General features: G+C 37.7%; 1 protein-coding gene across 6 annotated transcripts; it reads left to right on the plus strand.

The window, feature by feature from the left end:
• Positions 1-2,393: 2,393 nt before the first annotated feature.
• mbpa (myelin basic protein a) lies at positions 2,394-11,014 on the plus strand. 6 transcript variants are annotated; one of them, XM_042012597.1, is made up of 8 exons: positions 2,394-2,628; positions 3,998-4,093; positions 4,478-4,504; positions 6,904-6,924; positions 7,292-7,344; positions 9,365-9,448; positions 9,557-9,577; positions 9,965-11,014. In XM_042012597.1, the coding sequence occupies exons 1-8, from the start codon at positions 2,509-2,511 to the stop codon at positions 10,131-10,133; spliced, it is 591 nt and encodes a 196-aa protein (XP_041868531.1). In that variant the 5' UTR covers positions 2,394-2,508; the 3' UTR covers positions 10,134-11,014. The 6 variants fall into 6 exon arrangements, with proteins under 6 accessions (XP_041868531.1, XP_041868526.1, XP_041868529.1 ...); XM_042012592.1 differs by lacking the exon at positions 9,557-9,577 and having other exon boundaries at positions 2,417-2,628; XM_042012595.1 differs by lacking the exon at positions 7,292-7,344 and having other exon boundaries at positions 2,417-2,628; positions 9,965-10,081.
• Positions 11,015-12,233: the final 1,219 nt, after the last annotated feature.

A 12,233-nucleotide genomic window follows, 5' to 3' on the forward strand; every position in this document is an offset into this window, starting at 1 on the left:
AAGTTAGGATTTTAAACACAAAATTAGGATTTTAAACACAAAGTTATGATTTAAAACACAAAGTTTGGATTTTAAACACAAAGTTAGGATTTTAGACATGAAGGTAGGATTTTAGACACGAAGTTAGGATTTTAAACACGAAGTTAGGATTTTAGACACAAAGTTAGGATTTTAAACACAAAGTTAGGATTTTAGACACAAAGTTAGGATTTTAAACACAGAGTTAGGATTTTAGACACAAAGTTAGGATTTTAAACACAAAGTTAGGATTTAAAACACAAAGTTAGGATTTAAAACACAAAGTTAGGATTGTAAACACAAAGTTAGGATTTTTAGACACAAAGTTAGGATTTTAGACACAAAATTAGGATTTTAAACACAAAGTTAGGATTTAAAACACAAAGTTAGGATTGTAAACACAAAGTTAGGATTTAAAACACAAAGTTAGGATTGTAAACACAAAGTTAGGATTTTTAGACACAAAGTTAGGATTTTAGACACAAAGTTAGGATTTTTAGACACAAAGTTAGGATTTTAGACACAAAATTAGGATTTAAAACACAAAGTTAGGATTGTAAACACAAAGTTAGGATTTTTAGACACAAAATTAGGATTTTAAACACAAAGTTAGGAATTTAAATCCTTCTTGGGTTGTTTTGGTCTTAAAGTTGCTGCAATATCTAAAGTTGCATCACAGACTGGATCAACAAAGATACAGAAACAATAACGTAGAAGCAACCGATATTTTCATTCATTTACATCTTGATGAAATTTTTATTTTAGTTCTTTTGTAATCGACTGCTGCATTTACTAATGTTGATCATAATATCCTCCCTGATTGATTAAAAAAATGGGACGGGATCTCAGGTGAAGGATTAAAGTGGTTTTCTTCGTATATATACAACTTTTTGTTCTAACTCATGATGTCACCTCTGACTTGTGGGGTTCCCCAGGGACCAATCCTTGGCCCAGTTTTATTCTCTCTCTCTCTCTCTCTCTCTCTCTCTATTTTATATATAATAGTTCTTATCTCCGTTGCTGCTGTATGACTGTCAACAACTAAATTTCATTGCAAGTTTAAAATGACAATAAAAACTTAATTTTAATAAAACTGAAGTTCTGGTTTTTATGACAAATCAGGTTCCAAATAACATTATCAGGTTTCTTGGTCATTTGATACAAGGTAGGGATGTATAGATACTCTGGGGTCAACATGTCACAACACTGGGTTTGATGCTTTTTTAAATACCCCTGTGCTGTTACACAACATGCCATTTCTTTTCATTTCTCAGAGTTTTAGGCAATAAAAGTACAATTATAAACTTATCATAAAATTAAATTACTTCTGTGTCACATGCTCGTGGTAGCCTATCAGCTGTCATGTTGTTAAGACGATGCTCCCAGCCTCAGTGATGATGATGTGTTTTGATATTTTACCTGTTTAATGAAGGTTTTTCAGCACAAAGTTCTTTCGGTTGAAAAACTAATAAATTTTGTATTAATTTGTAGTCTAATCATCATTTTAAAAATATTTATTTTAATCTTATTTTTATTTACTTTGATGCATTTTATTATCATTTTAAAAGCACTATTTTTATTTATATTTATTTATATTTATATTTATTTATTTATATTTCATGTTACCCTTGCAAAGAAAATACAATTTTCAGTTGCTATAGATGGAAAAAGTACCATGAACTGAAATAATCACACCGAAATTTAAGTGTCATCTTCAAATGACCTGAGAAAGGCTGTAAAAAATAGGCCCCAAGTAAGAATAAGAAAAAACTATTTAAGCTTTTATATCGCTATGCTGAGACGAGTGCACCTTCTTTATTCCTGTTCACAGCTGGTCCAAAACTCTGCTGCAGGCCGGTCAGTAAGACCCCGAATCATTGTCGCATCACCCCAGTTCTCATGTGTCTACTCTGACACAAAAGGTGCTATGCAATTAAATCTGCTTTCTTAGTGAAACTGGGAATCCAAACATGCAAAGTCACCGAGTTATCTTTGGACTCTGAGCCTCAGCTCCTCCACGAAGGTTTTCGGATCTTGCACAGTGTAATCTTTCAGTGCATGTGTTAATCTAGTGACGTTAACCTCAGCGCGTTTAGAAGATATACGAGGGCGAGCCAACAATGGGTGCACAGTGCTTTGGGTCGTTTGCATCAGGCTTCAGGCTCAGAGATAACCCTTGTTGTCCCTGAGGCCGGGGTGAGGCAGATGGGGAGAGGAACAATGGCTGGGCCCATGTGGAGGGCGGCAGTGACTGACACAGCCTCTGAAGCTCCGAAGAATGTCTGGAGTTGAGCCAGAGCCATGTAGCCCCCCCAACCCCACCCTGACCTGACCCTCCTCGTGTCCCATGGTGCCCCTGGGGGCCGAGGAGATGACACCTTCAAAGACAGCCCCTGGGCGTCAGACATCCTGAAGGAGCGGCAGAGCTGGGTGTCGGCACTGTGGGTTCTGGACTGGATCAGGAGAGGACCACCAACGGAAGCACCTATCATGGCTACAGCGGGCACCTCAGGGCAGAGCGGCTTCGGGCTCGGCCGGAAAAAGAAGAATCCCGGTCTGATGGATCAGATTAGCAAATTCTTTGGAGGCAACAAAAAGAAGAGGAGCAAGGTGAGAATCCGGTAGCTTCTTTTAGGTGAAGATTAAACTTTGATCAAAAAGTCAGATCATACCTGAGTCTCCCCTCATCGTTCACTGGCAATATTTTCCAAATTCCTGCTATCTGGGATGTTTTATTACTTTTTAAATCTGTTGTTGTAAAAAATACACCACATTTACTGCTGCCTATCTTGGACCAGGACTCCCTTGCAAAAAAAGGTTTTTAATCTTTTAAATTATCATTTTTCCTGTGAAGGTTTAATTGAAGTATTTTCATTCTGTTTCTACTATACTTGTCTACCACTTGCTACTCGCTGCTGTAATGTCTGAATTTATAGTTGGGAAATTTATAAGGGAAGTAAAACTTTTAAAAAGTTTGCTATTACAAAGTGAGAAGCAGAAAAAATTTAAATAGCATTTTATTTCTTTCAATATTTGACCATATTTTCTTTTTATATAGAATGAAGTTAAAATTATTATTTTTATAGTATTAAACTATAAAATAACTTTTATAAAATCTATTATTTTATTATTTAGATTTTTTTTAATTCAATGCTGATGCTGAGATAATATCTCAAACTTCAGTTCAGCTTCATTTGTACAGCATTAATTCACAACACAGTTATCGTTGGGCATTTTTACAGAAATAATCAATTCAAGCCAATTCATTGTGATCCAATTAAAATAATCCATGTTAATCCAATTTAAAATAACTGTGTTCAGCCAATTTAAAAAGGAATGAATAAATAATTGCCTATGGCTCAATTTAAACTTGGATTGGTTAAAAAAAAGAAAGACAGAACACATAAAAAATATTATTCCAAATTGAGAAAATGATTTTGAGCATCTTCATCATTTCAAAGTCTTTTTTTCTGTCATGTTGTAATGAAAACATGTATAATTGTGCTGTTCCTATCAGAGAGGGAGCGGATGCATTTCAGCTTCATTGTTTGGGTAAATTTAGTCTGTAATTTCAGTCTGACCACAAACTGCAGAAAACCTCCAACAAAGCGTCTTAAGATCCAACGTCCTACAGCCTGCGGTGGGAGGGGCCCCTCGGACCACTTTCATCCCACATCCAGGCTTGTTTTTCTGAGCTGATGCAGCACAAACATGCCAGAATGTGCTTGTGCTCCATCTCTGGCTCATCCTCTGCAGCATCTGTAATACAACATAAAAACACAAAGGCATGCATCTTTCTGAGGTTTACTTTGCTCATTTCCTCAGATAAAACTTAAAGAGAAGTGGAAGAAAATAAACATTTATTGGTTTATTGGCGTTATGATTGGCTGAGCTGTGAGCCGTCGTGCTAATTTCAACTTGTTTGGCCCAAATTGCAAATGAACTTGTGTTGAGCTCCATGACTTGTTGATCCTCTCAGGGCTCCTTCAGAGGTCACCTGGCCGCCTCACCCCAGCAGTCCTCTGCTCGCCGTCGGACCAATGAAAACGCTGTGGTGCATTTCTTCAGGAGCATCGTAAGTTCAGCATCAAACCTCACACAAGTTTTCCCTCTGAAGTCTCTGTTTCAGAGTCAAACTGATGCAAAGATTTAAAACCAACAACCAGAACAGGAGAGGTTAGTGTGGTGTCAGAAAGCAGAACAAATCACGTCCCTGTTTACTTCACAATGAGAGTTTTCCCTGCATGTAAATCTGGGCTCAGCAGCTGTTTCCCTGCGCTGGTCACAGAGCTGCCTGATGTTTTCATTTACATGCAGATAAAGAAGGAAAACGGGGAAATTTGCACGAGAAGCTCCAGCTTTTCTTTCTTGCAGCTCAGCTTGTTGTTGAACTTTCTCGCTCTGTACAATCAGTCACTTTATTGTTGTTGTTGTTGCTTGTTGTTTTCTTCTCGTGCAGGTTTCCTCTCCTCCTCCTAAACCTAAGGTGAGTCTCATTTTTCACCACATCTGTGTTGTAGAGCTTCCAGACGTGAAGCTGTGGGTTATTCAGATGTTTTTAAAAAATTCAAGAAGCCAACATCTTTTCCTTTTATTTCAAAGACACATTTTTGTTTCCATGGTGCCTCCTCCTCCTCCTCATCTTCCTCGGGTTTCTGTTGTCAGTGGTTGCCTTCTACTTGCCATATGTCAGAACTGAACATTTCTGGGTTTGGTGCCACCTGGTGGCAGTTTAACAAATTAAATTCAGAAATCGGCGTCATGATTTATTTTAGCTTTAAACCAACTCATGTTAGTCCTGGTGCCACATACAGTGGGCCGGAGCAGTAAAACAGCAGCATAATAACCTAAAAATAAAAACAAAAATAACATTTTTGTCCAAAAAAAGTCCAAAAACTTACAATTACATTATAAATATGTCTTCATATAATAAACTATCCTTTAAAAACGTTATGAACCTGAAAGTCTTGAGAAAAATAAGCTCAGTTTCAACAACATCTTGCCTCAGTTTATCATTTACATATTTAAAATAGTTAATATATAAAAATGTATTTATGTTTTGGTATTTAAATATATACATAATCTGTTTTGCTTTACATATAAATACAAATATATGGTCATTTATATTTATCTAAAATATTAATGTTTATATTTATATAAAGTATTTTTTAAATTCTATCGTTTAAAATTCTATTAATTTCATGAAAATATTTAGTATTTTTATATACAGCTATTTTATTTGATAGATTTATTTATGTCTGTTTTGTTTTTATTTTTTTACCTTTTATTTATTTTATTTATTTTACATATTTACTCATTTACATGAATTACAACTTCCAGACCAGCATGGATCTATAAACCAGCTAACACTCAATCCCAGGTATCTGGAAGGGAAAATCCAGTATGTCATATGATCAGAGCAACTTTTTCTGATCTAGACCTTATTTTAATGTACATATGTGTGCATTTCCACATGTGTGTAGTAATCTGACACCTGAACTGACTCACCTCGTCATACAAACTGAAGTCACGTCTATGAAGCCAGAAAAGATGGAAGAAATTTTCCTGCTGGCTTGGAAATGTTTTACATTTAAACAGAAATAAATGAAACCTCACCTGGAAACATTGGAAAAAACTGGAAAACAAGATTACAGGACAGTTCATTTCTTCTATGTCATTTTCACATTTACCAGTTTCATCCTACAGGCCAGACTGGGCCCTCTTGTGGACTGCTCTTTGCCCCCAGACCATATGTTTGACACCCGTGCTGTAATCCCTTTGACTCAGAAACACAAAAGGGCAAATGAACTGTCTGCCTGGTTCTCATCATACTGTTGGACATGCAGTGTGAAGTAAGCAGGCGGCGTACCAACCAAGAGAAAACATCAGGACACATTTAGAACAAGTAAACTAGTTTGTTTACTTTTGTTTTCAAAAGTTGGAACAGAGGTTCAGAAGTGTGCAACAATGCAGCTTTCCCAAACAAAAGAACTTAAAACGGTAGCCAACTTGTCCTTGACTTCTTATGTTAGTAAACCTCAAAGATTCTACAGAACTCTGCTGCACAAAAAACACCCCGGATAGCAGACAGGTTTGGGCCGAATCCAGCCCACACATGGGCACTTACAGCCCAGTTATGGCACCGGCAAGTGTTGTGTGGGCCAGAAGTAAATCAGATGTCAGCTGCCAGCCTGGCTTGGGCCACATGTGGTCCAGATGCCAGTTGTTGGCCTGGATATGAATTATAGCATAAATATTTCGTGGGCCAGAGGTGGTCCTCATACAGAAAGCCTGCATTATAGTAATTTCCTTGTGGGCCACATTAATTTAATTTTTGATCAAGATATCTCGACATTTCAACCACATTATGGGGGGGGCACCTGGAGATGTGGGGCCTTGGCCCCCGTGGGGCTATGCCTTGGCCCAGCTCTGGTAAAGAAATTTTAAAAATGCAGTCATATTATATCAAGGACTTCTCGTTAATTCATTTTTGTCAAACAATTTGCTCATGACCAAAAAGGTCTAGACAAGGGATCCTCAAGGGATTCTGGTCGTGGAGGGACTATGTCCTGCAGGTTTTAGAAGTTTTCCTGCTGCAACACACCTGACTCAGATCAGTGGGTAATTAGCAGACTTGTGCGGAGAATTAACATCAAGCTCTGCACAAGTCTAAGTCTGAATTAGGTGTGTTGCAGCAGGGAAACCTCTAAAACCTGCAGTACACCAGCCCTCCAGGACCAGAATCCCTTGAGGATCCCTGGAACTGCAAAGAAGGTAAATCAAATTTAATTTTATTTGCCTCCAAGTTGCATTTTGATCTGACATGGATGCATCAGATTCTTCTTCCTCTCATCATGACGCTGTCTTTTTCTTTTTCATGTCCAGTGGAGAGACGTCTTGGGTTTGGTACGTTACCATCTTCCTGGAAGCAAACTGCGCTGCTCTGAGCAGTCGTCTCATTTAAATGTGTCTGTGGAGAGCTTCCTCTCAACTCCTTCTTTGTCTGCAGTGCACCTGCTGCCTAACCTTCACACTCGTCCCGTCTCCTCCTTTGTGTTTCACTGCTTTCCGCCTTGAAGAGAAATGTCTTTCATGTGGAATCAGATCATATTCAAAGGCTGTGCTGATTCACCAGCAGGGACTGAAAAGCTCAATACATGTCACAGAAAATCACATGACGATATTGGAGATTGAAAGATTATTCATTTAACATAATTACGTGCATTTTTGGTACTTTACTACATTTCAATAACCCTTCTTTGCTTCAATCCAGAGCGACTCACTGCTTCTGGATGACTTTGCAACCGCTCGACTATTTATGAACCGGTAAACACTTTCTCTTAGGACTTCGTGGCCAGCATCACCTTCCTCCTCCTCTTCTCTTTCACACATCCTATTCTCTGTAACACCTCCATGTCTTTGTGCCAGAAATGACTCACCGACCCTTTTCTGTGTCCTCTTGTCAGAGCAGCAACCGCAGACGGCCATTTGTGGGTCATTTCTCAGCAATAATCCTTTCACATCCTCAGCTCCATGTGGACCCTGTCTTGTCCACTTCTGCCCTTTTCTTTCTCCTAAAGGTTGCTGTTAGTGACTCTGGTCCTGTTCTGGTTCATGTTTTCCTTCCTTAATGTCTCACTTGTGATATTGTTTCATAACAGCTCAAATGTTGTGCTGCTGTTGCAGAGAAACCACATACCTGCGGCTTAAAGTGATAAAATAAGACATTTTTAGAGACCTTAAAGGTGCAATGTCAAACAAAATCAAAAAAGACAAAAAAATTAATATGCCATTAAAATCTGTTTCTGTTGGTCTCTAATCAAAATAACTGGTTTTTATTCTCTTAGAATGAACCGTTTACTTGCCATGGGTCTACCTACATGGCAGCTGCCATATTTGTGGCATTATTTTTACTACGGTGTCTTTAAATGGACAAACAACTCTGTAAAGCTTTAAAACTGCAGTACCAGCTTTGTTTGATAGGAGCTAGAGCACTGTTTGGGATAAGTAACGGCTTAAAAGGCAGATGAAACCATGTCTGGAAGAATTCTGGCCACTAACAGCCACCATCCATTCACAACAGTGCTTGGCATTTAGTCATTTCTCTGCCCATCTTTACCACTAGATGTCAGCAATTCCTACATACTGTACTTTCAGCTCCTCCACTTGAGACAAAGACCCATAAAGCTCATGAAATTGGCCGAATACAATTAAAAAGAAATAAAAAGTCTGTTAGAACATGGAATAAAAATGGTTTAATATCTGTAAGGGAAGTCAAATTTATTTTTACATCACATTTAATACATAAGCCAACCATGAATGATGTATAATCAAAAGAAATGAGAGGAAACAGATTCCCTGAAGTCTCTGAGAATCTGTTTCCTCTTCAGCCCTTTTTAAATGTGGAGTTCCGCAAGGATCTTTTCCTGGACCCATTTTATTTTCTATTCACAAACTCCCCTTAGGCTCTATGTTATGAAAGTATGACATCTTTTTTAATTCATATGCAGATGACACTTTGATCTACCTCCATTAAGACCACTGCTAGACTGTGTCACATAAATCACAGCCTGGATGGCTTTAAACGTCCTCAGCTTGTGTGACTTGAGAACCCTCTAACCTTTAAACTGCAGCAGTAGCTAGAGCACCATTTGGGATAAGTTACGCCTTAAAAAGCACCTGGAAGACAATACACATAAACACGATTTTCAGGTAGTTACTTGCTGTGCAGTCATCGCTGCACCTGAAGCAACTTGCAGATGAAAACATGTCTTGAGGAAATTTGGCTACTGACAGCCACCGTTCATTCCTAACTGTGTTTGGCATTTAAAGAAATTTCTAGCCCATCTTTACCACTAGAATTTAGTCATTCTTACACACTGTACCTTTAAGGCATTTGAGATGTTGTATCACCACTAAATCTAACCCTGTTTTTATTTTAATGTCCAAAAGGGATATTTAACCTGAACCAATGCACACTGGAACTGTAATTTAAAAAATAGATCCAAGTACAAAAATCTCACTCTATCTAGAAATGTGGAAAATATCCAAATCATGCCAAGGTTTAAGCATTAATAAGAGCCTTTCTTTCCTCATTTTCTTTTTCAAAAAAAGAACATATTTAGTCGTTACTGTATGTGTTTTTTGTCCAACAACAGCAACAATTGTTCTTCATAACAAAACACTTCCAGCCATCGATTTGTGTTGGTAATTTATTAAAGTAGTCAGACATTTCAACTCATTTTGTAAGGAAAAGACACTGGTAATGTAAAAGGAGTTCAGCATTTAAAGGCTTCAGCCTCTGCTTTCAGGTCTCCATCTTTGCTTATAGAGCATCTTTTTTTAGGCCTCGTCGTCGCGTGCCGAGAGCACAAAGTCCCCAATCAGGAGACGCAGAGACCAAAGCACGCTGTCCAGAATCTTCAACCTGGTGAGCTCGCTGCATGTTTGCCTGTTTTAACACAGAAAATCTCCACTTTTTTCTATAAAACTGGGCTTCACAAATGCTGTTTCCTGTCTGCTTGCTCAAATGCAACAGTGATGCTCTCACCAGAGATCAGTGAGTAATAAAACTGTGTCCAAAATTATTCACCATGTCAGTATGAACGATTTTAGTCATTTTAATTCATCAACATGCTTTCAGCAGCACCATCATTATAATAAACTAACAAGCTATAAAGCAACATTTTCATTATTTTTGTTAATACATGTAAACCTAAATATCCACTGATCATTATTCTACAAATATTATCTACCTCAACTCTTGAGGATTTATTTTCAGTGTGGATCATCTGAATCATCTGAATGTGAAGTACTCGACAATCAACCCTTAGATGGACTCTCACCACAGTTTAAACTGCAACTTAACCCCAGATTGCTCTCATCTGCAAGCTGGGGAAAGACAAAGCTGTGTTTTTCTCAATTTCCCCATCTTCCTCCTCTCCAGGGAGAAGCCAAGTCCCGTCCACCCCCAAAACGCTGGAGCACCATCTTCTAAGCTCACCGCTGAGGACCAAACCACAGATCCGACACCGATGGGATCCGAAGGAGTTAGAGGAGGGAAGACGGATCTGCATGTGGCAGACTCACAACCTCAAGAAATGTTAACACACTAACACAAGCCTCCTGTAATTTACAGACAACGTTGTAAAGGATCCACTCTGTGGTATGCCACTTTTCCTTTTAACTCTACTTGTGAGGAATTATCCAGCTGTTTATAAGAGGTTCCATCCAAATATCCTGTTGTAAGAATCATCTTTGTCTGATGGTGCTAGTGTTTGCTGTCTGAGGTTTGTTCATGGCAGATGTTTGTTTCTCGACGTGTCTGCTGTCGTCTGCATTTTGTACACAAGCGATGCTTTATGGATCCTGCAGCCCACACACCAAACAAACCTCTGTTTTTGTTTCCTGTGTGGAATCCAGACAGAAAGTGGTTCTGCTGTGCTCGAGTCCTGTGTGAGAATGTTTAATGTTGCTTTACGGTAACTGTTTGTGTCTCATTATGCCTGAGTGTGATTAATGAGCATGTACAGTATGATGCTACTTTACTCTATCCAAACATAAAGTGCCCTTTTCAAATGCACTGTTACATAACCACAATATGTCCTAAAAAAGTAGAGCTGTTCTGTTGTTTTTTCTTTCATCGACTTTGTTTAATATATTTGATCTGTTTGTATCTCAAATGAAGGTTTTTTTTATTTGTGTTGTATTTAGAAAATGACAGATGTGGTTTGTTTTAGGTGATGGTTAGCTTGTAAGTAGTTGAAAAGGATTCAGAAGCGGCAGGATGGTGTGAGGAGCACAGAGTATGATGGATTCAAATGTTCTGAGGCATGCTTTCTTATTTTTATCCCTTTTTATGCTCTCTTTAACAGAAAAGCACTGTAAATATAGTTTTCTCGAGGTTGCTGACCCATTTATAAAACTGTTGTTTCCACTTAATGTAGAGTCTTTCATTTAATGTAGAGTTTAACTAATAATAAACTCCTTTCGTCCTCTCTTGGGTAAAATATTTCAGAAACTGATTATTGTTTGTCTATATTTTCAACATTTTGCATGTATGAAAGGATGCAAGACACACACATCCATAATGCTTTTAGACCTACATTATCATCAGTTTCCGTTTTGGTAATATAAAGGCACAGACACTGAATACAGAGTTAAACTGTTAGAGCTTTGTCGAAACTGTCAGTCATATTGCTATTAAAAGCTAAAAGTGCCTTATTTTACCTCTATTTTCCCAGGATTCACATTAACTCAGCTCTTTTAAAGCCATAAAATTCATGTTAATACATTAGAACAGCACTTTTTAATATAATCTATAAAATTGTCATTTTTAAACATGTTTTGTGGTGGAACACGTCACTAGATTAAAACTCTGACTAATAAAAACCTGACATTTCACATCAATGTCAGGTTAAAACTGGCTGACCAGCAGCGTGGACATCCACAACCTTCACAATAAATCAGTGATTCATAAACCACAAAATTTCTTTTTACTTTTCTTAAGCCTTGAAAATAAGAACAGCACTTCTTAAACATAAAATCCTAAGGTGACACATTCACACTGAAATGAGCAACATGAATCTATTGTGTTAGCTTAAGTAAAACAGCTAATGGAAACCAGGTCTAGTATTGGTGCTAACTTTAGCTGTTCCATTTAAGTTGGTCCCAGTTTCAACAACAAGGAATCACATCAGTTTCTGGTCACATTAAATCAGCACTTCTTATTCTTTAAAATAACAACATATTTAAACATAAAACAGAAATTCTTCAGTTGCCACTACTAGTTTATGGTGCATTACAAACCTTTGAGGAACACATTCACATTGAAATGAGTGACCTAAAGTCACCAAAGCTCAGCTACAACATCAGCTGGAGCTAACTTAGCAAATACCCTGCAACTATAATAGCAAACAACTGTAGCCATGATGCTAACATTAGCTCACATGTTCCAGTTTACAGCTGGTTCAAGTTACAACAACCCTGGATTTTAATGTCAGTTTCTGTTTGAAAACTGGTTGACTAGCAGTATGGACATCACAGCACATTTTTCAACTACCAAAAAAAGAATATATAACCAAAAACACTAGCTTGTTGAATAATTTTGTAATCTGTTCAATAGTGAAGAGACAGAATCAGTTAACATACAGCAGTATTTCACTGATGGTTTAAATAAATATGGTCTACAAAGAGGTTATTTCAGTGCATTCATG

This window comes from Melanotaenia boesemani, chromosome 17 (genome assembly GCF_017639745.1).
Source record: "Melanotaenia boesemani isolate fMelBoe1 chromosome 17, fMelBoe1.pri, whole genome shotgun sequence".
Taxonomy (NCBI): domain Eukaryota; kingdom Metazoa; phylum Chordata; class Actinopteri; order Atheriniformes; family Melanotaeniidae; genus Melanotaenia; species Melanotaenia boesemani.